This window comes from Camelus dromedarius, chromosome 3, assembly GCF_036321535.1.
Source record: "Camelus dromedarius isolate mCamDro1 chromosome 3, mCamDro1.pat, whole genome shotgun sequence".
In the NCBI taxonomy this organism is placed as follows: domain Eukaryota; kingdom Metazoa; phylum Chordata; class Mammalia; order Artiodactyla; family Camelidae; genus Camelus; species Camelus dromedarius.
Window position 1 is genome coordinate 97,874,307 of NC_087438.1, and position 26,589 is coordinate 97,900,895.

Below are 26,589 nucleotides of genomic sequence, written 5' to 3' on the forward strand. Positions count from 1 at the left end.
GTTGTCCACTTTATCCACCATATAAAACAGTAAGCAGCTGCTAAAAACAAAAAACAAACAAAAAAATACAAAAAGTAATAACATTATATGAACTGTGTTTCCTACTTGATTAAAAAATATAAAGAACTGAGTGTTTATTTCCCTAATTAACCAAGAACTTTTGTACACGTTTAAGCTATTATTATTAAAAGTGTTTGCAAAATGGTCAAGATTATAATATTGCTGAATTATATAAAAGTCCTTTTCATGTTGAGCTAACATTTGACTTTAGCACAAAAAAGAGATATTTTAGAACACGTAAAATAATATTTTTAGTTTTTCTCATTTTGTTACCAAATTTCAAACCTTACATGGAGGTTATTATAGTATATTTGACACCCTATATACCTGTGATTAGAGATGTGTATATATATGAGGGCTAGGCATGCTGTGTGTCTGAGCTTTGTCTAAATGTTATGCAGAAGTTTGTAGAGTTAAAGGTACGTAGGTTTAATTCATGCAAGGTAAACAATAAGTGCTCTCTTTTATACAATATGCATTGCATCTGGACCTTAAACATATAAAAATGGTCAGTGAAACTTCTGTGAACATGAAGAAATTATTAAAAAAGGCATTTAAATGAAATTTGCTAAGTTGTGATTTTTACGGTTGGAACCAAAGTTATTCAAATAGTAAAAGAAAAAAGAGAAAGAAAGGAAAGGAAATCTCCCATAATATTTTTCTGCATCTGTTTGCTTTGACTGAGTAGGCGTTTTGTCATTATTGTGTATATGAGATGTACTTGTATCGTTCATAATATATTTTTTTTATTATGTGTAGAAAGGTTTTAAAAACTAACGTGCAGCAATTTCCAGTGAACCTGTACTTGGACATCAGGTAGTGAGTCTATTTGTGGTCACTAGCACTGTCTCCTAAACTTGTAAGAGGTCTGAAGCTATCCTTTGATTTTTGCCAGTGCTATTAACTTATGTAGACCTGTTAAAAAGCAGAGCAACACAATTATAGTTATCCTACTGAGCCATGGATTCTGAGCTTCATTTTAAAAGTGAAAGCCAAGTTGGTATATGTAAAGGATTTCCATGTAGCTGTGGTGCTAGTTATTACTGGCTACATTATACGCTAAGTGTTTTTGTGTTCCCCAAGTGTACAAGCCTTCTATCAAAAGTATGTTCTATAACTCATATATTCAAGGTGTAGGGTATGAAAATGCAAAGCTTAGGAGAGCACTTTACTAAGCTGGTGTCCTCCAAACTGAAATTGTTTGTAACGATAGTCTTTTACAGGTTTTCATTTAAAGATGTTCGTGTGCTTTTAATTGACAACTAACTTCTTGCTGCTGTATAGTAAAATATTAATATATTTTTATCATTAAACTGCTGCATGACTATCATCTTTGAGTGAAGAGAAAATGTTATAAAAAAAGATGCCTTAAACAGTACATTTTGGTTTGGAATTATGTAGAAAGTATTTTGGTTAAAAAAAAAAAAAGGTCTTGTCTGACATAGAGAGTTCTGGGGATGGAATTGTTTTCTTGGCAAATCCAGCCATATAGATCTAACTGCTGTATGTAGAAGACACCACCTGTAGGAGCTGGAAGGTATCAGTGCTTCTCACATTGTAAAGCATTGGCCTAGGAAGGTGAAAGAGTTGTCTTTTTGAAGGATTTTTTTTCTGCTGGTTCTTTGGGTTTTGATTTGATATTTTTAAGCTCCCTGGTTGAGTGTGTTGTCTTTGTTTTTGAGATCTACTGTATGTGTTGAATAACAAGCTATTTCCATTGTACTGTGCATTTTCCCATTAAATTGTTTGCTTTTAATATTCATACGATGTTAAATATGAGGTGACCGTACAATAGTTAGGAGTTTCTTTACTTACAAAATCACTGGAAATGATTAAATTGCTTTCCCCCTTACCCCAAGATGCATTTTTCTTATTTTCATATAGTAAAGTTGAGCTTTTACAGTGCATAATGTGACATTTGGAATGCTTATCAACTGCATGTAAACATTAATAACCTGCACTTTTTTGTCTTAAGGTTTGTTGAGCTGTTTTGTTCACTGTACTTTAACTGTGATATGGAAAAGACTGCATTCTCTGTGTTGTTACTAGTTAGGAAAGAGAATTGCTTTGATTTTGTCTCTTGTTTACTATAGCTTCTTAAAGTTAAGCCTTGTGCTACAGGTTGTTGGAGTACTCCTAGATCAGTGTTTCATAGTAGCCAGCAATAAGTAGTGCAAGTCAACAAAAACACAGCAAACTTAGGCAAAGTGTCCTTTCTTTGAGATGCGAGTTCTTTCATGAGGTTTTCTTTAGGGTCCGAGTTACCTAAAGTGAAGCCTTTCTTACCTATAGACTTCAGATTCTGTTTGGAATCCTACCGGATCAAGAAGCACATGCATTGTGCAGTTGTCTTTACACTATAACAGTTAAACACAATCTTACTAAGATTTTGAAACCATTGTCTGATTTATGGTCAGTGGGTTGAAAAAGAAATCCACATGCAGATCTTTTAAGACTTAAGACATGATCATGGAAAAGACTAATGACTGTAAAGATGCTCTTTTTTTTTTGCATCTCACTTTACCTCCCCAAGTACCCTCCCATTCTTCCCTCTCCCCTCTCCTGTTTCATCCTTTTCCAGCCCTTCCCTCCTCCAGGTGCTCGGTACTTTACCAAGGTTCTATATCTCAGTGTTTTATGTTGGAGTTTTTCCTTGTTTTTATTTTACTAGTTGGTAAACCCTGTTTGTGCTGAAACAAAAAAGGAAATGGTATATTTGACCATATGCTTTATTTATAGAAGACAGTATGATCAAATGTGCCAAAAACAAGCAAACAAAATTTAATTCCTGACAAGTATGCCTTATTTTTAATGATCTGCTTTGTCTTACAATTAAGGTCCAAGAGCTTGGTTAAACTTTATTATTTGCCTAAGTATAAAAGAACACTTCAAATGCATTGTGTTCTTTAAAATGAGAGACACTGTCAAGTAATTTAATCCAGAGATCAGCCACCAGATTTGAAATGCCCATATATGTGTGTGTGTTTGGTGTTATTTGTTTGTTTGTTTTCTTTTAAATCACCAAATCTTTTTTTAAGCAACTTTTTATTTGTGCCTCCTATTTATCATGCTGATGTTTGAAGCAGCAGTCATCCAGCCATAGAGGGAGCTAAAGTAACCAGAACTGTAGAAATCATTATACATGCCTTTGACAACAAAGGAAGTTCATAAGAAAAGCCATGTTGGCTTTTCCTCCACTAGATACAGATTGAAGGTAGATGAATATTTGCCAAATGGGAAAAAAAGACAATGTGAGTCAGGAAAGACAAACTTTTCCAGCTTCTCAAAAGCCATGGAGAGTAGAAACCAAAACTAACAGGGAAATAAAAAACCTTGAAAGTCTCACTTTCTATTTATCTCATGCAGGGGTTGAAATTTGACTCTTAAGTGGGAAATATATCAGTGTATTTTTTAGGTCTTCACATCTAGATATGGATAACTATTCCAGTATGATTTTTCAGGTAATGCTGCTAGCAGTTTTAACCCCTGCTTAAAGAAGACAGATAATTTCATTTGGGAGCAAATACTTGTTGCCTTGAAAAATAGCACTGTAATAGCCTATGATAATTAGTTATAGAATAACCTTTATCCCTTTTAAACTATGCAAATTATTAAATAAGTGTAAATTAGGACTCAATTAAAGATAGTTGATTATATTGCAATCAGATGGCACTTACAGACTTAACTGGAGCGTATACAAATAAAATCTATTAGTCTAAGAGTTTTGTATGCTAACAGAAAAATATAATTTAGCTACCTATTCTAAAAATGGTGAATATTATTAATATTGTACAATAGGACTGGGAAGACTGCCTCCTTTTTTGAAGAGAGAGAGATTAAGGATTTTTATAATTGTTTTTCATCAAAGTTTAATATTTTTGTCAAATTTTTAGGTATTTAATTTGTAAAACAGTTTGCTTTGTACTGGCATACAGAAAATAGGGTATTGATTTTAAACTTTTTGAAGCCAAGTGATCAAGTACATTTGTAATAAAAGTCAATGGATCTATATCAGTTGTACTCACTGTTTTCATTTCTTATACTTATTAATATAGGAATGCTGTACTTTTTCTGTAGGAAAACAACTAAATTTGGGTGGAAGGGAGGGGAAAAGATAAGTCCGTTGATAATGAGAACCTGGGTGGGTACCATGACCCAAGCACTTTATATAATCTTTAAGTCAGTTAAGATTTAGTATATTAAAAAAGATGTATAGGTCACTTTTTTCTAATTTTTTTCTTATGAAATTTGATGTTTGTGGGGATTATCTCATTTTTTCTGTTCTTTAACATTTTGCATTTGGCAATGTTGAAACTTTCTAAACTAACACATTTTTCTTTATGGTATTTTGGGTTATCCGCCAGCCATGGTTGACCCCACCATGGACCTGATTTTTTTTTTATCTCCCACACATGGTTCATCCTCTCTTCAATATTCCCACTCATTGTTTTTCGTATTACACACACATAAACACATACACACACATATTTCCATGTAATTTTAGAATGGGATTTCGGAAATTGTTGCTCTGGTGGCTTTCATAGCTCCACAATTTGTTTTATTTTACATGTGAACACACTTTTAAGATTTTTTCCCCCATAAAAAATGAGATACCAAATCTAATGACATTTTCCCTTTTCATTATCAGAACGAGATTCTGCTTTCTTTGTAGCATCCTTTATGCTAAAATGAGAATCTTTAGCCACTTAGGTTTTGAAAAATTGGTGATAGCTCTGAGTATAACATTTATAGTTGATGATCCCTAACTTTGAGTATCTTAATGATTTGTAGGTATATATACTTCCTCGTGAGAGTGGAATGAATAGGAGAGAGAATTTATTAGAACTGCTTAAGTGAATAAATTCACTGAAGTTATTTGTACAAAGTTGTCTTAAACTTTATCCACTTTTAAATCATTTATTATAATATATCTGTTTATTTTCATTGCAAGCTAACCAAATTTAGGCCATTCATAATGAAATTGTGTAAAGCTAAAGTGACCTGCTATTAAAATTACTGTTTTCACCCAGCACATTAATTACTGTAGAGAATTTATAGTAATTTTTTAGGGAAAGCTGATTTTACTATTTGAAGGGTTATTTGATCCTAGAACAAAACCTAAATTTAAGGCCTAGGCCATTTGATAGGTTCTTTTTGAGCAGAAATTTCAATATTATGGGCTAAGTGAAGATCATCTAAACTAACATTAGCATGTCAGGTAGAATTTCCTAATGTAAGAACAACCAGGTGAAAAGTGAAAGATATGATTGGTTTCAAGCCAATAGTTTGTCATCTCAACTGCTAAACTGACTACCAAGTTTTGATGTTGAATGATCCTAGGCAATTTATGTCTTTAGAAAACTTGAGTATGACAAAGGTCACTTGTTAGAAATATTTTTCTTAAAAAGAATTTCATAGCTACTCATTTATTTTTATTTTGTCCCCATATTGTGTTTAGTATTTATTTCCTTTTTTTTCCCTGATGTGCTTTGCTTTTGTGGAAAATTGTCTTGTTTGATAGGCAGAAACATGGTGGTGATCTTCTGTGTAAAATAGTTATTTCTTACAGACCAGAAATATTTTACTCATTTTTGAATCACAAGATTTTTGCATTTTCATGAATACATACTTTATTTTGATAATTATTAGTAATATGCTTACTAATTAAATTTTTGTAGCATCTCCTAGAAAAAATTTGAGCTAATTTTCTTGATTTAGGGTGCACTTTAATAATTCAAGAAGCCTCCAAGTTCAAGGACCAAACTTTTATATTCTAGAATTTTGAAAAACATGGAAATATTCTTGTTGGCATGTGTTTTGCTCTAAACTGGATTAATGCAGAAGGATTCTAGGAGGACTTAAGAAAAGATGTCCTTCTTACAAAGTGGCAGTCAAACTTATGGGACAGGTGACTTATGTATTCACATTGACCAGCTCAAATAGTGATGGCCATCAGCTAATGAATTAATAGACTCATGTTGGGGAATGAGTCAAATGCCCATTGATCTGGAGTGGATTGGTAGTTTCCAGTGCAGGTAGTTGTTGGTGACATTTGGTTTACCTCCTTACCATATAACCCTAGCATTTTCTTTATTTCCCCTTTTTCCTGTCTGTCTCCTTTATTCTTCTTGTCATAGGCCTTCCAGTGGTACTCCAGTTTATCTCCTTAAGAGGGAGGTAAAGTAATTGCTGACTCCTGTCTTAGAACATAGCTAACTGATCCCAGAAAGATGTCCGTATGATGTGGTGATTGGACAGTTTTTTATGACTGTTGTTTTCCCCATAGTCTTAAGTTGACAGTTTGAAGAGCGTTGAAATTGTTTAAGAAATTTGAACTGAAGAAAGTAAGAAGTATGTGTATCTTAGGTAAGTTACTGGAAGCTGAGACTTACTGGTTTGGAAATTTGAGAGCAGAAATGGGAGAGCTGTTTACTGTGTTCATGAGTGGGAATGTGAAAGGTATATTAAGGGAATGGTTTGGAGGTAAAGTGGGAGAGATTTTTGTTGTAGGTAGGAAAAGACACTAAGTTGGAGCCTTATATGAGAGTTGTTTGCTAGGGACAATGAAGTTGATCTTCACGAAGGAAGTTTCAGTAAAACCAGAGAAAATGTGTCCCTTATTGGTTATGAGAAAGCTGTTGGTCTGTAGCTAGATATGATGATGTTGATGCATTATACAAGTTTATTTTCAGGTGTAGGATGTTTGCTTTTCTGGATAAATCAAATAGCACAATTGTGGAATGGCAACTTTTCTGGTCAAGGCAAGTTGGTGCTGGGGACTTACTATTTTGAGGAAAAGAAATAAGATTACAAACTTTTTCACAGTTATCATTTTTAAACTATCAGAAATATTTATCATACAGACTATTCTCCTGGGCTCATGTTACAATATAGTTTACCTTTCCTTTTCAAAATGTTCTTTAGGTCAAATTACTTAGTTTTATAGTCCACCAAGATCCATATTTTGCTTTGCTTTTACAGAACCTTGAGCCTTTGGTCCATGTATATTTCTTAGAAGAGGACAGTAAACCGGGTAAAAAAACTGAATTGCAGTTTTAGATGTCTTTTCTATTTCTTTTTTATTTGCAATCCTAGCAGTCACTTAACATTGTGAACCTTATGAGACCCTCAATAATACTATACTTCTAAAATTAGACAACATACCCCACAAACTCAAGTTTCTGTTCCTTTTCCTCTGTATTACTTTAAAATTGTAGAATTCCCAAGAGTTCAGTGGTGGCAAATGTTAACAATGTAATTTAGTACATCCTGGAAGTTCTTACGTCCTTTGTACGGTGAACTGATAGTGTTTAGATTTCTGTTCCCAGTATCCCAGGGGCATCTTGAATTATTTAAGATAAAGAATTGCTATAATATTTGTTTTTAAAGTTACATAATTCAAGTATATTTGGATTAACTCTGTTTTCTAGTTTAGTGTGGACTTATTCTCAGTGATTTTGACAGATTACTTTCAAGTTTCATTTTACCCAAATCTGTATACATTAGTGATAAAACCTCCTTAGAAATAGCTTAAAAAAGTGTGTGTGTGGGGGTTCTGATTTTGTATTTGAAATGTAAATTTTTTAGCAAATGTCAAGTTCATTAACAATAGCATAATTATTTTTATTTTAACTTATTTTGTAGAGTTGGCACATAGTATGATTTTCACATATTATTGTGTGTCAGATTTTACATTATAATAGTTACATACTATAACTTGTTTAAGTCATTGCAGAGCCGTCTTAAATAACCCCTCCCTTAGGAAGTGTTTAAACAGAGGTGAATTCCCAAACCTGTGTCAAGAACCAGTGATTTAAATGATTGTAAGACAAGTCTTTGAAAGGCTCCCTTGGGTCAGTGGAGATAAATGATAGCCCATTTCCATGCTGCATACAGTTGTTAGGGTTTATAAAGTTCTCAATATATAAAAGTGCAAAAGCAGGAAAGACTATGTAAAGTTGCCTATAAAATTTCTATTTTCCATTATTTGCACTATTTATCTTTGCACTTGATTTTTTGAAAGTTAAGACACTTTCACTTTTGTTTCTAGTCTTTTCTAATTTCTTACAGAATTTTGTTTTCAAAACCCCACCCAAAGCAAAACTTATATGCAATTAAATATTCTTTATAAGTCCAAGAAAATATTTCTTAGTGTTAGCTCTGTACGAGCAAAACTTTGTTTTGATAAAATTTTTAATATGGGCCTTTATTTGCCAATATAATCCTTTGTAAATGTGAGTTTTATTAAACTATTTGAATAGACAAAGTGAAAGCTTAGGATAGGAAAAAAAAATATATATATATATATGTATGAAATGATGTCTTTGAGGTCCAACTTGCAGCCTGAAAAGGCCTGATTTTGGAGTGTTGATGTGTTTTCACTGAAGTCAATGAGATTTTAGTATAGCTGGTTATTGGCTTAAAAAAGCTGGAAGTGAAGTGGGTGGCAAGTGGCAGCTCCCTCTTTCATGTAGTTTTCCATAATACTCATGGAGTTTCCTCATGATCTATGTGATATAATTGGTATTGAAATAATTATATTAAATGAATATTCCTTTTTGGAATTCAAGGTTGACTCACTTTTTGAGGGGGGGAGGGTGGCAAGGGATAAGAGACTTTATTTTAACTAGAGGCATTCTTATAACCTCAAGATGTGCTCTAGAAAGAATAGAACAAAAAGTGTACCTGTGAACATATTTTTTGTCTTAGTGAGATTGTGCGACACAGTGTTCGAAATTGCAAAAAAGTTTTTGACAGTTTTGTCAATAGAACAGAAATGTGTTGGCTAAAATTATTTTTTTGTAAGTTATTTAATTATTTCACTTTATAGTCCCTTTCCCATAGCCTTTTACGCACTTCGTACTTAAAAACCAACAAGTGAGAGGCCTCTCTTCAGATCTGGTTTATTTTTGGAATGCCTGAGTGTGTTTCTGATTTGGGGGGGATGCAACGGGGGTGGTGTTTTAATTCTTGACATGCTCTTCTCAGCATGTTTTGCTATTCATTCTGGATCTTCTGTTTGCAAATTCTGTTGAAAATTCAGTGACGTATTTGAAATGAGAAGGTTCTCTATGACATAGTGTGAATGTTTGTGGCTGGACTCTATTGTGGAAACTTGCGGCTTTGTTTTTAATTGGGGTAGAAAGTTAAGCTTCCATTGTTCGGATTTTAGCTTTATCTAGTGGAATTGTGCCCAGTGGTTGTCTAAATATGGACCAATTTTGGGAAATGAAGGTTGACAAATGTGTATTTGACTCTAGGTAATCCTTTACTCAAAATCGTAAATTAAAGGCTTACATCATTAGAGTTGTTTTAGGTTGAATGTGGATGATGATCAGCATTGTATCTATGAATTTCCTTTGGGAAAACAGAAAACTTCAGTCTCCAAACCTTTTCCTGGAGACTTAAATTTATCATATATGGAAAAATGAAAGAATTTTAGAAAGTGGCTTTCATTATTTTTAAATGGAGTTTAATCAGCTTAATTATTTTTTTCTAGTTTGAAGCACTTATTTCCCAAATGTGAATAAAGGGAAAAGATCAACAATTTGGCCCCCCATTTTTGAGGCCATTTTTAGTTTTCTGCCCCCATTTCCCAATCCTGGTATAAAATGAATTACGGGTATCCCTCTAAGTCCCTGTAACCTCTTTTTGGGGTCACAGATATCTTTGATAATCTGATGAAAGTGATGGACCCTCTTCCCAGAAAGGAAATGCACATACACAAGTAATTTTGCATACAACCTCAGGGGCATCACACATCTTCTGAAACTCAAGTTAAGGATCTCTGCTCTAAATAAACTCTATAGAGAGAAGTTTAATGTAATTAATTGATAAAATTAGGAAATAATTATTGGCTTAAAACATTTCACAGTGGAATTATTGTCAGATGGTCGCCCCTATTAGCAAAATGTAACATTGCAACCAGCTTTGTTAGACATTAGAACATACAGACAGAAGGAAAAATGAAGCAAAATTCTGAGAGCTATTTTTAAGGAGTCAGGGCATCTCTAGATGTGGGAGCCACTCCTGGTTCAAGGCAGGGGTCAGGGTGCCTGACAGCTTCTAGCAGGGTAGAGTTTGATAAACTACAATGCTCAGGATGCCAAGGGGTTAGCCAGTATCTTAACCCCTTCCTCACCAAAAGATTTTAGTTTTATCTGTTGGGAAACAAGATGTCACTAGGGAAAAAAAAAAGATTTGCCTTACAACTTTGCTGGAACACATCAGTTTGGTGACATATGGGACATTGGTATTATTTTTGAGAAGGTACATAAAACCAAAGTAAATTATTCTCTATGTAGAACATTATTTACTAGTAACATTTGTTTGGATGTATTAGCTTTGACAGTTTTTACCAGTAATATTGGTTTTACTTAAAACTGGGAATCCAGTTTATAAATAGGATAGTTGATATATCTGTCCTTTCCCCATGTAAAGAATAGTTTAAAGGTTTATGCATACTTTTTACTTTTCTCTCTTGATGCCATGGAGTAGGGTGGGTGGGGTAGGGGGAGATCTCTGAGTCAACAACTGACAAAATGTCTTCAAATTTAAAAACTGAGAAGCAGCACCTTATTTAAGTCTAACTGTACACCATTTTAGTGCATGTATTAGTTTTAATAATGATTTTTGGTGCATGCCTTTGGGCTTATTCAAAAGTGTACAATAGGAAAGTATATGTATTTCCTTTCTTAGAAAGGAGATGTTTTTCTACTTTGCAACATGTGATTACAAAAATCTTCCTCTGTGGGAAGATTAACCATGTATTGAACTACTGAAAAGTATATATTTTTAGATATACAGAGGGAATCTACATGGAGCAGCATTCAGACCTATATAGAAGTCATAGCATTCTGTATAGGACCAAAAAGGAAACAACATTAAACACTTAAACAGACTTTGTTGGGTAGAAATACCTTTAGATCTTGCATTGACTTCCAAAAAGAAAATGCCACAGAAGTTTGCTGAAAACTTTTGTTGTTTGAATTTTCTCTGTCAGTGTATTTAGCCCAAGTACAACAGCTTTGGGTTAACACATACATAGGAATCAAAAAAACAAAGCTAACTAAATAAATCAGTCTGGTTTGCCAATCCAACTTGACTGAAATAAGTAAACTAATCACTTACAACATGAAAAACTGTCCAACTCCTCTAAGGTTTTGACAAAATAACCTTGGCTGATGTGGGAAGACTCCCACTTTGATTTCTGACCTGACAGTGAAGATTCATGCTTGACATGATTTCAAACCAGACAGCGTCTGTTTAAGGAGCTATGGTACAGTTTGCTAATTCAATCCCAGATACCTGTTGATTACCTGTGAGATCTAGAGTCCAAAGTAGCCAGCAGCTGCATCCCTGAGTGCTCTGTGCCCATCAGATCTCTTAAAGTAAGCAGGTTGGGACAGGTCACAGCTCCTGATGAGTGACCTCAGGTGCTGTGGGCAGCCCCAGATTCAAGAATTGTATCTGCTTTCTTGGGAGTCATCACTGAACTAATGTCCCACATGGTGTTACTTTAGATGCTCTCTCGGAAGAGGCCCAGAGCACACATCCTAACTGCTTGTGGTACTCAGAGAGGGGGTGCTAACTCTGATGCCCTGGCCAAATTCCAGTTTAGGGATGTGGGTCTTCTTGCCATTCTAATTGGAAATGTGCATCGCTTCCCGTTTTCCCTGTTGATCTCAGTGCAAACTGCACTAGTCTATTTCTTTGCCCCAGTCCAAGTCTCTAAGATGCTGGTGTGTATTATATGGGCCAAGTTCATGCCTTATCCTAATGTAGGAGAGTTGAGGAATGAGTGAGCTCGGTGTTGAAGTGTCCTGTAGTTGGAGGGTAAACTCTTGTGATGTTCTAGGGATGAAATTGGCCCTCTTTTCAGCTTAAGTTAGGGAATGTGCACTGGCCGGAGGCTTCTTGCCATGAGGTGTGAACTGAAACCTATTTTCCCTCTTTTCTTATAGCATGTTGAGAAAATCTGTTGGGTTTTTAGCAGTCAGGGAAGGCCGGAGTTCTGCAGCTCTAATCTGGGTAACTGAGGCTGGTATGAGCAAGACTTTGGTTAATTAACTAGGTTCTCAGATGCCACAGACTCCGTGAAAAGTCACCATTATTTTCAATGGTTGTGATAGAATTTTCCCCAGTAGTCATTATTTTAAGATTATATTGCAGAGTTGCTTTATTTGAGCTTTTCGTGTATACACAATCCCAAACTGGAAGAAATAATGATTTAAAAAAAGGAATCCTGCTGTGAAAGGTATATATTACTCTAGATTTTTCTTACTGTAAATATTGTAAGATTGTAATACTGTCGATATTTTATTAACCAACAAATGTTAATCTATGTGAATTCAGACTTATTTTAAATGTGCTTCTTATTTACTGTGTGTGGTCCCTGTTGCTGACAGTATTAAGTTATATTCTGATGTAAGACTAACTTTATTAAAGAATGTAAACATTAATGTTTTCTTATGGGAAAACAAATAAAGTATAAAGAAGACAATTCTTTTCATTAAAACATACTGTGTATTTACACTTGCTAGACCCAGCACCACTTATAAATTTAGTACACTGTTCAAAATTTTAGTTAACACAGCTGGCATGGTTGTGCTCCATTTGAAAGTCTAAGAGTAGGTATTGTTGGAATCTAAACAGTTTGTATTTGTCTGCTGTGAATCATAATCTTGAAATTTCTAATCAAGTTTGTAAAATTTTTATAGTAAAACATTTTAATGACAATTTAAAAATTTATCTTCTCTAAAGAATGGTCAAAACAATATCCTTTCAGAAATAGAATTGTTCTTTAATATCTTTCCAAAATGACTTTGGTTAAATGGACCAGATGTATGTTAGTTAAAATTTAGGACAAAGTTGTAATATTCTTTGAGTTTACAAGTTAATCCTTATTGGAGATGTGCCAATTATACAGTAGAATATCATTAATTTGCACTGTTTGGGGACCCCATTAAGAATGCTGAATTTTGCCAACTAAGAAGTAAGCAATTGCAATTTTAAAAGTAAATTTGAGCATTCTGTATTAAATATGTGCAGTTATTATCACATGAAGAAGCGCAGTGTGTCGGGCTGTAATATAACCATACTTGCTGTCATGTTCTCCCATCTCAGTGCTGGGAACTCACCATGTGGAAACCAAGCAAATGTGTTGTGCATCAGCCGGCTTGAGTTTGTTCAATATCAAAGCTGAAACTAGCGAGGTCTGCTGTACTGCTTATTGAAGTATTGTGATTCTTTTAGGCATTGATTCTTACAAAATATATACTGTAACAGTATACTTTGTACAGATTTAAATTTTATTTGAAAAAATGAAATAAAGTAGGCAAAAAAATAAAGATGTTTATTTTTCATGTGACTGTATAAACAGATCAGTCTTTTGTTTCAGTGCCTTTGTTGGGGGGGGTGGTTACGGTTGCTCTTGGAATTTTTTTCTGATAGAAACCATTTTCAGGATTTTGTAGCAAGTATACTTGCCTGATCATTAATTGGCTACAAGCACTAAGTGTGCTCTCTCACACTGGAAAACTCTATTTTCTATTAAATTTATTTAGTTTTAAAGTTTTTATGTGAATGGCTTCCCTATCTTGCTTCTTGAGTCAGTTTTTAAAATTCTCTGGTGGTGTGGCGGTTAACCAAGCCATGACAATTAAAGAGAAAGGGACACTTTCCCCATTGATCATGCCCCTTTTCCACGGAGGGCTTTTTGTTTTGTGTTGTTTTAAATTTGAAGTTGATTTTGAGTAGTGGAAGGGTTACAAAGGAGTACATGACAAAAGATGAAGAGAATCCTCTACAGAAAATAGAGGTTGTGCTTGAAAATAAGATCCTTTCAATACTCCATTTCTAGTGAGTGCGGTGGTAGACAGTGAATGAAGTTACCAATAAAAATGTGGCACAGGCGTGATCCTTCAGCATAGTTTTAGCGGGATCTTCTCTTAGAAGATGAGATTATCTGACCAAAAAGAACCATCCCAGTTTTGCCTCTAACACAAAAAACTAGTAGAGGCTTCAGGTGTATGATATTTTCCTCAACCTTTAGAAATGGAGTTGGAAGTTTTATGTGTGCTTTCTCCTCATGTTATCTCTTCTGACGCTTTCACTTACTTTCAGGCTGGGTATGAGAAGGCTTGGAACAAGTAGTTGCAGGAACCTTTTTCCTGCAAAAACCACACTGTGAAAAAATTGTCATTGTTATTTAAATGTATATGACAGTGGTTATATTCTTTTTATGGATGCATAGCCATAGAAATATCTCAAGTTCATAGTAGCACAGGCTTCCCTGAGTAAATCCCAAGAAAGTGTTGTTGTTGTTGTTGCTGCTGCTGTTTTGGTTTTTTCTTGCTAAAATGGCCCTCCTTTGTAGAGAAACCATCTGTTGGACTACAGCTAGCCATAGCTAGCTAGCTGTTGAACTAGCTCACCCATCTGATGGCCACCAACTCCAGTAAAAATAGTACAGAAACTTTGCTACATGAAAAGTTAAAGCTGACGGTGCCTCTGTTCCGCGTAGGTAGTAGTGAAGGGTGGAGGTGGCGGGTACTAAGAAACTGTGGTTTTCCCTAAGTTCGGCAGTGCTTCTAATTTGGGTGGCACACAGAGGGCAAGTGGGTACTTTGAGGAGATCAGATTCTTCTCTCTCCTCAAGGTGGGATCAGACAATCTCTGGGTCCCTGTCCGAGAAGAGGGCTCTCTAGTACAGAAGGTTGTGGTAGAAACTCTAGCCATGATCTGTAATAAGTATAAGAGAATGAAAAGCCAGAAGCTGGGCCCCTTCCTAACTGTCCTGTGGCCTTACTCTTTCAAAGATTCCAAATGGGGCTATGATTAAATATGACCTGTGGTCATTTTGGAGAGCTGGAGGTGAGGGTCTACTGCAGGCCTCCAGGGGAAACATCCCAGACTAGGAGTAGGTCTGAACTACATACAGGGCAAAATTTAAAGGCCCATAAGAGCCCTTCAAGAAAGGGGCCCAGCATGGTCAACAGATCTATTATCATTTTTATTTAGCACTTTCTTTTTTAAATTGATACAATTGGCAATCTCTTCCTACCCCCACCTCTAATGGATGTTAACTTTTATTTAACCATGTGGCATGTCATTTACTTTGGCTCTTTTGCATGGTTTTTAGAAATCTCTTTGTTCCTAGTGCCAGTAACAATTTCTTTCTTAGCAGACAGGACTTTTTGATTTGGGGTACTGGATTTTGGAAGAGATTCTGCTCATTCAGGATCAGAGGAAAGAGAAATCTCTTTTTCAGTGTTTGCTAGCTAACCTCAGGGCCAGCACGCATCACTACTGTTTTCATTTCAGCAGCATCCCCCACACTTCTCGAACTTGAGGAGGAGCTACTTTTTATTCTCTGAAGATGGGGATTCTACCTTAATTTCGCAAATATCCAGAGTGTTTCCAATAAGTTGTTCCAGTTTTCCTACCAACGTTGATTTTCATTCATTTTGATTTGTTCAAATCAGGCCATTTGGCACTTAGGTTGGCAGTGAGAAAATGTCACAAAACAGACTCACTGAATGTTGCAGTGTTTAAAAGAGCAGGATATCCCCACCTTACAGCCAGCAGGGTTGTTCAGTTAACCCCGCCATCCTAGGAATCCAGATTCTCCCTGCCTGCCCAGCTCACAGCTCAGACCTTCCCCAGGGAGCAGAAGTTTCTCTGTCAGCCTCCTGGGGAGATTGGCAGCAGCAGCTCCAGTCTAGCTCAGCTTTTTTCTTTTGGTCTCTGGCAGTGACACCAAGGGTGGGTCTGTACTGCCAACATCCTAAATTTTTCCAAGCCCACCATTTTTTTTTAAACTAATGTTGAGTGCTTAATATATGCAAGCTAAGTGTTTTATCTAGGTTATTTCTTTAAATCTTACTACAACCTTATAAAATAGGCACTGTTGTTATCCCTATTCTACAGAAGAGGAAACTAAAGACACAGAGAGATTAAGTAACATGCCCATGGTCACACAGTCAGAATTCAGGTCATGAGTCCTGGCAAGCTGATGCCAAAGCATGCCCTTGGTCTCAGTCACTCTAGTGTGTTGTCTTCCTCATGAGGTCCTCCTTCCTCTTCCCCTAATTTGTAGGGTCTCCCTCATTTGGACCGATGGTGCCTCGCCTCAGGATCTATTTAGCTGGATGGCAAGGCCAGTGTTCCCTGAAGCACAGGAAGATTTTTCTGTATAGCACAAAAGCCACACTTCCTGTTCAGAAGGTTGATTCATGAATGAATTCACATCTTCATTTCCCCCTCCCCTTTCATGGAGGAATGACTTACTCAGAGCAGGTTTGAGGAAAGCTGGCAAATGGCCCTTCCAAGCCTCTCTCCACTGCTCTTGCTTAAAGTAAGTACAGCACTGAGTACTGTTCCTGCCTCTTCCCATCCTCACCACAATGACCTGATCAAAGAGCTCTGTGAATGAGCTCTTCAATTCTGTTTAGTGGCGTCGTCGATTCCTTTCTTATTCCCAGATTGTACCCCTCAGCAGACACCCTGTCTTCCTTACGGCACCCTTCCTTCCTTCCTTCCTTCCTTCCTTCCTTCCTTCCTTCCTTCCTTCCTTCCTTCCTTCCTTCCTTCCTTCCTTCCTTCCTTCCTTCCTTCTCTTCTGTCTAGGTCCATTTGGCTTCAGATACAGGCTCAAAAAGGATCAGGGACAGTTTCTAGGAGAGGATCTGGATCTGCCCAGATTCCCAAAACCTCACTATTCACCAGCCATTGGCCCTATAATTGGATTGGTCAGGGCCAGCTCTGTGGTTTCCAGGTCAGAGTTTTGCTTGGGCTTTCACGTTTCTGAAGGCACTTTCCTGCATCCTCTAGAATGCTATTTCCCAGGTGCTTCCTGACGTCCAAGGGGAGGTCTAGAGTCACTCTCCAGGGGCTTCTTCCAAAAATAAAATATGAAGTTCCTTGGGACTTAAGGGTGGTTTCGAGGGCTGTGGTATCTGCTAGAACTCTTGTCTGAAAAGGGAAGATCATAATCCCTCATGTTTTTTGATATCCCCTAAAGCCGTGATTCTCAGGCTGTGGCCTCTGGACCAAGAGCATTGGCATCCCCTTGGAAATTGTTAGAAATGTAAATTTTTGGTCCTTACTACAGACTGAACTGAGTCGGAACCTGCAGGGGCCCAGCAATCTCTGCTGTAACAAGCCTCCAGCTGACTCTGCTACACATTGAAGTGTGAAGTATGTGAACTCTTTCGGAGTTTTAGGTTTAAGAATCTGAGGAAAGCTTGGGGCCCTTTTGGCTGCTTCACTGACTGCCTGAAGCCTGAGTCAAGAATCCCTGCTCTGGAACTTAGATCTTGTCCATGCCTCTCTGGCTTCCACCCTTTCCATACCTCCTTGAGAAGGGGTGGCCACATGCTCCCTGCTGGTTCTTTAACCTGTGTCCTGTCAATGAGAATGGGTAGTCCTTGAACCAGAGAGCGCAGAGGAAAGGGCTTGCTGTTCTGTGTTCTGTGTATGTGCTGCAACTGTAGCCTGTGGCCTCTATTCAGAAACCAGTTGCTCCGGCATGAGGCACCAGGCCAATGCCTGGGCAAAGAGAAAAGCAATTCCTCCTCCTGGAGCTGGGAGCTTTGTGTCAGAGCAGAACTGCTAAAAACTGCTGAACTTTCTGTGACAGTCCTGGCTGGGGCATATTGCTTTGTCAATGGCAAGTCCTGGTTATGCATGTTGTCCCTGATTAATTGTTTGTGGCACACCCCCCCCCCCCCCCGCCCCGTTCACTTGCACAAGTATCCTGGTTTGGATGACAAATTATATGGTCACTCCTTTTCTCACCTAACAGCCTTCTCACTGGTCTGCTTCTAGCCATTCTTGGCCCCTGCAATCCATTCTCTACACAGCAGCTAACTTACAAATATGGTTACAAGGCCCTTATGATCTGGCCCCACCTAATTCCCCAGTTTTCCCTCCTTCCTTTTACCTCCTTGTTCATCTCTCTTAAGCCATACTGGTCATCTTCCTGAATCTTGACTGCATGGAGCACATTGCTACCTAAGGGTCTTTGGCTTTGCTCTTCCCTCTGCCTGGAACATACTTTCCTATAAATCCTCACACCCTGGCCCTTTTTCATAATCAGGCCTCAGCTTTCACGTTCCCGTTTCAAGGAGGCCTCCTTCTAATCACTCTCCTTCACTTCTCTGTTTCAGTTTTCTTCCCAGTGCTTAACACTGTCCAGAACTGTCTTTTCTATCCTTTTCTGTCGATGGGTTAACACTATGTGGGCAGGACTAAGGCATCCCCAGGGCCCAGACAAGTCTGGCACACAGCAGGTACTCAATAAACATCTCTTAGCTAAGTGGCTAGACTTTAGCAACTCTGGGAGTTGCTGTCTCCAGGGCTGACTTCCTTATCCACACTGAATGCAAGTATTGTCATCCTGTTTTATCTCACCTTGGGTCCACAGGTGGCATAGGACAAGGACCCTTAATATAAGATGATTTTTTTCTGCCTGCTGCCAACCCTTCTTAGCTTCTTGTACCTCCCATCTCTATATGGATCTCAGCATCTCCTCTGCCTAGATGTTTCATCTCCAGATGAGGTTCTGGGGAAAGGGCAGTAACCCTGGACTCAACAGGTAGCTTAATGCCCACTCTGCCCACAACTGTCTCCCAAAGCACTGTTGATTGGGCTCCAGTCAATCGTCATGTACTTGGGGGACCCCTTGGCCACTAAGCAAATGATGGGCAGGCTTCTTCTGGACTTTTCCCTTGATGAGCTGGGAACTCACTCTTCCTGGAATCCACTAGTTGAGGGAAAGGAGGAGACTAGCTATCCAAGGGGTGATACACCCTGTTTCCAAATGCTGAGGGGCAGGAGGTGTCGAGAGAAGTATGGCCTGTGTAGCACATTAACATTACTGGTGACATTTCACCAAATCCTGGCTCTTCTGCTCTCTGTCCCTTGCTCTACCCCCCAGTCTTTAAAATGGGAGTAGTGAAACCAAACCCCCTCCCCGCAACAACTTTCCAGGGAAGAAGTGAAAAAGAACCTCCTTCCTTCATTCTTAACCTGAGGAGGAAATGAGGCTCCTGCGCTCAGCTGAGTTTAAAATAAATTTAGGCTCCAGGGTAAATTTAGGACTATGGAATATGGACTCAAATAGCAAAGTCATACAGAGACAGGAGATAGAGTTTGAGGGTTTCCAACCAACTCTCTGTGAAGTGAGCCCTTGATGAGAACCAGACTGTGGCATGGTGGGCAGAGGACAGAGAAGGGGAAGCGAGGGCTTGGAGACCAGACCATCACTCTGGAGGATTTCCAAGGTCTTGGTCTGAGTTCTGGCCTTTGGGGAAGGAGCATGGAAGGGGAGGTTAAAAGTGTTAGGTTTGAAGTCAGGCTTTGGTGCGAATCCAGACTCTGTCACTCACTAGCTTTGCGGCCTTCAGCAGCTCTACCTAACTTTTCCTGGTCTCAGTTTTCTCATCTGTAAATGGGATGAGAGTGCCTACTTCATTTGATTGTTGGGAAGATTAAATGAAATACTTTATGTGAATGGCTTGTAGCACAGAGTAGTGTTTGATAAATGCTATCATCATCATTATCCTCGCTCTTGTGCCATCGGTAAAAAGGGAGACAAATGCGGAATTTGAGTAGTTGATAGGAGCGCTGCCTCCAACAGCCCCTTCATTCCAGGTAGAGAAACCATGAAAAGAGCAGATGCCTTATGATCAGCTAGTCTGCATTTAGTGGAAGGGAGGGGAGCCCATGCTGACCCCTTCCCATTTCAGCTTTGGTCCTGCTGTCATACCTTTCCACAGCCAGCCCAAGGAGGCTCCAGTCTGTGATGCTCTCTTCACAGGCCTAGTTGTATACTGGACCCGATTTATTTTTGGTTTGTCACTTAGTATCTCTGGGCCAGGCCTGGGGTGTCTGAGGTTTTCTGGAGATGGTAGAGGAGAGTGCTCTTTTGAAAAACAAAAGGAGGTCTCAGTCTAGGGGCTCTGCTTCCTTCTGGCCGTAGGCAACAGGAGAGAATCTGCCATCTGCTGAGGGTGTGGGATGACAAGAGGTCAGTGCTGAATATTAATTCACCTGTTGGACATCTAAGATAGCAGTTAATCAGCCCTGGGAAACAGCTCTTGCATAACAAAAGGAGAGATTTGCCTTTGGCAGAAATTCTTAAGCTGGGGCTTTTGGGGGGTCTGTAAAGCTCCTGATATTTTACATAAGATTATACCTGTATGTGCAAGGTACCTTTTCCTGAGAAGAGGTTCCATGGTTTTCTTCAAAACTCTCAAAGGAAGTCACAGCCCAAATAGGTTCAGAATCACTGGTCCTGATCTGAAAGTAGAAATAGAACCCTCCCCTAGGGGGTCTCTAAGAGGCTGCATCCTTCAGCCTGGCTGATCAGCATGGCTGTTAATGAAAAGGGCCTGGAAGAGGGCTTGCTTAGGCTTCAAGGAAAGACACCTGTTCTCCTTATTGGACGTGGGTTGACTGGTTGGAGCCTCCTCTGTCCACTGGGAAGTTGGAGATTTTGAGCTAGCTAAATATCTCCTATTTTCCCTGAATTTTTGTTGCAATATCATAACACACTCTAAACTGCTATATTTTGTGCCAGATGGGAGGACTGGTCTTGTGTCATCTCGGAGGTGGGAGGCACGGTTGGGTGACGGTGCTGGGTGCGTGCTGGTAGTAGTAATGGTGGGTGAGGGGTGCAGGGGTCTCCTTATGTTGCCCTCATTTGGATACTTGGTTTATGGTTGGTACTCAGCCAGTTTTTACATGGATATGGAGTTGTTTCCTTCCCTTTCGGAGACATTAAATCTGAGTTTCATAGTCCATTTTTTAAGTTCCCTGAGGCTAGTGACTCCTCCTCACCCCTGTGGTGTCCTTTCATGAGGGATCGGGTGCCTTGGTCTTCTCCCTAGCTGTGCTTATTTTACTTCTGACCCCTCACCCTACAAATCCTGAAAAATTGCTCTGAAAGCCAACTCAGGGCCTGTGAGAATGTTTGATGCTTCTTGGAATATGACTCCATCTTTGGGTCTCTGCCCCACTTCTGGCCAGTCCTGGTATTGTCTCCTGGTTTTCTCAATACCCATCCTTCCTTGTTGCAGCTTCTCATGTTATAAAATGGCACCTATCTCCCTGCTGAGAATTTCTCCCTCCTCTCAAACCCCAAGTCCATGTGCTCAACTCAGATTAGTGGATGGCATCAGAATACGGCAGAGGTTTCCTAAGACTTGGCTGTCCTACTCGAATCAGACAAGCACACTCTGAGCTCAGAGTCGGCTCACAAGTACGAAGTACGGGCTGAGAGTAGCTGAGCACAGTGGTTCCCTGGACTCCCTCAAGAGCAGAGCCTGCTTCCTGTAGGGTGAACTGGCTGACAAAAGCTCCATGAGACAAGTTTCATTTTGCTTTGAGGGCCTTGAGTCGCAGTGTTCTCCAGACATGAAACAGAGACAAGTCTATAGGACGTAAGCCTCTGACAAGGCCACCCAGCCCACCCCAAAATAAAGGCACATCCATCGTCACTGCTACTAGGGGTCTGGGCAGAGGCCATCATCCCTGGACTGCCCTGATCCCCACAGAGCTGAGGGGTCTCATGGAGGTATTAAAGCCCTCACAGGACAGCATTTTCTCTGCATGCTCTTCCGAAAGGCTCTCTCTGCTGGGAAAATGAGGTCTTGGGAGGAGCTGCCTGAACCACATCCACTCTGTGAAAGATGGGCCTATGAACTGGAGACCATGATGTCTGACAGTCAGCCTGTCCTCCTTCTTCTCACCCAGGGCCAGCAAAACTGTTTCTACTTACATCCTTCTTCATGGTCTCATCTCCTGTACCCCGCTCCACTTAACCTGCTGGTTTTGAGCTAGCTCTGAATAACGATGACTTGAGTTATCTCTTGATTGTAGGGCTCTGGAGATGTTGGACAATGGGGAGTAGCCACCCTCTGGTGTTTCACTGCTTCCTCCTGAACCGTGACTTCTACAAAGGAATTGTGAGGGAAAAGAAAGGCCTTCAAGGCCATCTGGCCTCACAGTCTGCTCCCAGACAGAACCAGCCACCTGTCAGTCCAGGCCGACCAGTCCATTTAGCCTTATAATGGTTCCTTGAATTGTACAGAGGCTTTTAATTTTGACCAAATGTATCTGTCCTCTCCTTTATGGCTTTGTATTTTATGGTGTTTAAATAAGGTTTCCCCATCCCCAGATAATAAACATATTCTCCCATACTTTCTTATATTTCTTTTGTAGTTATGTTTCTATGTTAGCTCTTTAATTCATCTGAAATTTATTTCATATATGGTGTGAGTTAGGGATCTAACTTTGTTTTGTTTGTTTTGTTTTTGCTGATTCACATGCTGCCCAGAATTATTTATTCTATAGGCCATTCTCTCCCCAGTGACTTGAAATACTATTTCTCATATTCAAAACTCTCATAAATACATGTGACTGTTTCTGGATTCTCTATTCTGTTGCATTGAACTTTTTTATATTCCTTGTATCAGTACACCATTTTAATAGTAGCTTTTGAGTATATTTTGATACAGTGTATTTTTCTCCTTCATTTTCCCCCCCAGATTGTTTTGTTTTTCTTACGTATTTTTTCTCTCCAAATGTACTTTTCAATCAGCTTGTCAAGTTTCATTTAACAAGGCCTGTTAGGATTTTGGTTGTGATTTTATTTACTATGTAAATTAAGTTGGGAGAGAGTTGATATCTTTATAATATTGAGTCTTCTTATTCAGAAATAGAATGTCTCAGTTATGTTCTTAAGGGCCTCTAGGGGAGACATTCTCTCTTCTCTTGACTCTTTCAGTCCCTCAGTGTCCACTGGCTGGTTCCCTGAGCCATCAGGCCTTGTGTTGCAGTGTCCTGTGATTCTAGCTTACTCATTCCTTCTTCCCACTCAGATGGACGAAACAGTTGAGTATTTGCTTTTGCTCAGGAATTCTGAGCTTTATCTTTATAAGATGCAAAAGAACTCCAGGGAAATTGTCCCATCTTTTTTGTCCCTTCCCTTTATATTCCGTCCCTGGAATCTCCCTTCTCATCTTGCTCCCTCAGGAATTCCAATATTTCAAATCTAGAGTAGGACAGCTTAATGTTTTCTTTAGTCCAGATTTCCCTGAGAATCTGGTTGGTCTGAAAGACACCCCCTCATTCTGACCTTCTCTCTTTTCACATTGTTCCATGTAATTTCTAAGCTTCATCCAGACAAGATGATATGTTGAAAAAGAACTCACAGGTATTCGAGGGAATAGCAGTGTTAGTGATTCTATGGCAACTGCCTGCAATAAAAGCAAGAGCTTCTTACCCAAGATCTGCCAACAGGTACCAGCCTATGACTCTGCTCACCACCTTCAATTTTACAGGTGTCTAGGAATTCCCAGCCTTTTTTTTTTTTTTTTTTTTTTGGTTGATGGAGGTACTGAGGATTGAATACAGGACCTTGTGCATACATAGCACTGAGCTATACCCCCACCCCCTCCCAGCCATTTTTGATTCCTGACTTCTGTCATGTGCACCAGCCTCAAGAGGCAGGTTGTTAGATCTGGCAGACTCCTCAAGTCTCTTTCAGGGACAGCAGTATCCAGCTGTTTTGCTGCCAGTACAAAAGTCCAAAGAGCCAGAACTAAAGTTGTGTAGGCTCTCAGACCAGGTGGCAGCCAAGAAGTAAGAAAACAGGAGCCTGATCCAAGGTCCAGGTCCCCACCTTACCCCCCAGAATAGCTGAATGTGCTTTAAGGCCAGGTACAGTGTCAATACAAAGACATAGGCAGTTTGCCCAAAGCATTTGCATGTACACCTAGGTATCTAGAAAGGCCACAGAATCCCGACATCCAGACACTCTTTACCCAGCCATGTTCCTCTCTTGTTTCTGCATCACCTCCTGATTCCAGGCACCTTGGGGCCAGGTCAGCACAAATTACCACTAAAATATTCCCCGTGGCCTTGACAAATCCTCACCTGCTGCTTATCCAAGGGATAAGATTTCAGGGTAAGGACTGCAGAATTTGTTACAGTGATTGGAAAATAACTCTAACATAAGACTATTACAGAAAATGATTCCTAGACATTTGTGTTTCAAAGGACAGAATGAGGCACTCCAGCATAGTGAACCAATTTCAGGGACAGGAAATCTGCCACAGTGGCTGAAAAGTTCTGGTAACACACACAGAGCTACAGCGTCTGATTCCTCGAGATCTCGCTTCCAAACACAATATGCTGCGAAGAATTTTCCCTGGCCACCTCCCACCGCACCCCCCAAGTTGCTCAAGGCCCAGCCAGCCACCCAGTTTTACATGTCTAAATCTGAAATCAAAGTCCCAGGCAAGGAGAGGGATTGTCACAAGTAATTGCAGCATCCCACAAGAATTTGGGAGTTAAAAGGAGCCAAACCTGGGCCTTCTCCAAAGCTTGCAAGTCTGAGCTTTTTGAGAACCACATTTGATCTGTTCCAATGTGCTGAATGTAAAGGTTTGTCTTGTGCTGGCTTGGCAGCTCTAGAGGACTCTGCAGGGCTCCTGTGGCCCACCGTGATGACCCGTGTGGCTTCCCCTAGGAGACGGTCCCTGACAGTTGGCCTTATTCTTCTGATCCATGCTCAAAACACTCTTCCAGGGAAAAAGGAGGGGTGAGGGTTCCCAGGTGGCTGCAGGAGGAACTTGGATGGGAGAGGAAGGGACACAGGCATCTGCCACACTGCCACATCCATTCTCAACAACTCATACACTCACTCTGCCCTTGCCCTTGCCTTATTTCATTTTCTTCTTACATGTTAACTTCAGGACATCATTTTGAGATGATGTTCTCTCTTTTTGCATTTAAAAAATAGCCACTTTCAAAGTAACAGGTTAGGGCTCAAACACAATAGCTACTCCAACTGTGTCTCAAGGCAGCGCAGTATTATTGGGGATACAGTTGGTTGTAATGAACTAGATATAGTCATCGTCGTCATCATCATGACCATCATCATTCAAGAGTTACCACTTCCTGAGCCCTTACTTTGTGCACAGCCCCACTGTGAGGCTAGCATTATGATTTCCCTATTTGACAGAGTAGAGGCCAGGCCTGGTGAGGTTAAATGGCCTTCCCTTGGTCTCCCTGTTGGTCAGAGGGGGAGCTGGGCCTCCAGAGGGCCTGGGAGGTTGCCATGGCTCATCTTCTTCAGGAAGAAGCAGAAGGAAGCAGAGGCCCATGAGACATCTGCCAGCCCCACATCTGAAACTGCTAGGCGCTGCTGGAAGGGGCTTTCACAGCATGTCTTTCTTGGGCCCCAGGTCTCCTTCTGCTGACCCAGGACCATTGGGACATGATGCCTCAGGGATGAGGATGGAGGAGAGGGGACCGGGGAGGCCAAGCAATTCTGTCCTGTTCCTTAGAGAACACTCGTGTCTTTGTGGGCATGTGGGGCCCAGTGCCTATGTGAACGCTGCCTCCCTCCTCCCAGTTCTCCAGAACGTTGGGAGAGAGGCTTTCTCCGAGAGATGGGTTATTCCTCATCCCCACCACTCTGGCCCACACTTCAAAGAACACACAGAGAACCAGAGCAGGCCAAGGTCGATTTCTACTTGAAGGCCAACAGTCCTACTGTCCCTCAGCCTAATTTCTTTTCAGTATAGCCTAATGTCTCTCTGTCTCCTCTGCTGATTTACATGACAGGTATATTTAATTAGCCAGAGGTGAGTCAAAGTGCAGCTTGTCCTCAGAGTTAATTAATATTTACTAAGCCACCACACAGTGAATGACGCCAAGACTGGACTGTGTCCTCTATATCAGCTTAGTGAACAGACTTCAACCCCTTGTGCCTGGCTAGGATTGGGAACTGGAACCAGTCAAAGAGTAGGGATAATGGGACCCTGAGCTACTGTGAGGAGCAGATGAGGTCATGCACCTAACATGCTTGCTGCCAGAGCCCTCTTTGTGGTTGGCGACTCTGGACAGCCTGCCCCTAACTCTCCCAGCTCATCATCTGGGCAGCCTCAGTCCTCCCTGTGGAAATGTCAGCATAGCCAGTGCCTGGTATGTGGGTTCTTCAGTCTCTGTCTGCCAGGCTTGACCCCAGGACCCCATCAGAGCCTGCCCCCAGAGTTGAGTTGAGAGGTTACCATGAAGCAGCCCAACCCCAGGCATGGATAGGCCTTTCTGGATGCTAAGGCCAAGTGGGAAGACCTGCTACTGAGACAAGACCCAGTGGTCTGTCTCCAGGTACTAGAAAGATGGTTTTTCTAAGTCAAAGACTGAGGCAAGATACCAGCCCCTCTAAGACCTGAAAAGGTTTGGGCAGGAGGGCACAATGAGGTTTAGAAGTTTCATTCTGAGTTTGCCACATTTTCTGTACAAAGCCCGAGGCTGGGTAGGAATGGATCTCCCCAGTTGCCTGAGATGACTTCAGTAAGGAAAATGGAATGTGAAATGGGGCAGAAACTGACAACAGCGACTGTCAACTACAGCCAACTCTGGTGGGTCTTAGGTTCTGAGGCCCCTGCGCCCCCTGCTGGCCCCTCAGAGAGGCTCTACCCTTTGGCTTCCTCTTTTCCAGGAAGCCGCCTG

At 40.1% G+C, this 26,589-nt stretch overlaps 2 protein-coding genes across 2 annotated transcripts in view; both read left to right on the plus strand.

Annotated features, from left to right (window-relative positions):
• Nucleotides 1–26,589, plus strand: part of PURA (purine rich element binding protein A) — a 38,990-nt gene that overhangs the window by 8,148 nt on the left and 4,253 nt on the right. The gene's annotated exons all lie outside the window — the stretch shown is intronic.
• On the plus strand, nucleotides 78–13,424 carry IGIP (IgA inducing protein). Its single transcript, XM_064484355.1, has one exon. It carries the CDS (start codon nucleotides 13,103–13,105, stop codon nucleotides 13,262–13,264), a length of 162 nt encoding a protein of 53 aa, XP_064340425.1. The 5' UTR covers nucleotides 78–13,102; the 3' UTR covers nucleotides 13,265–13,424.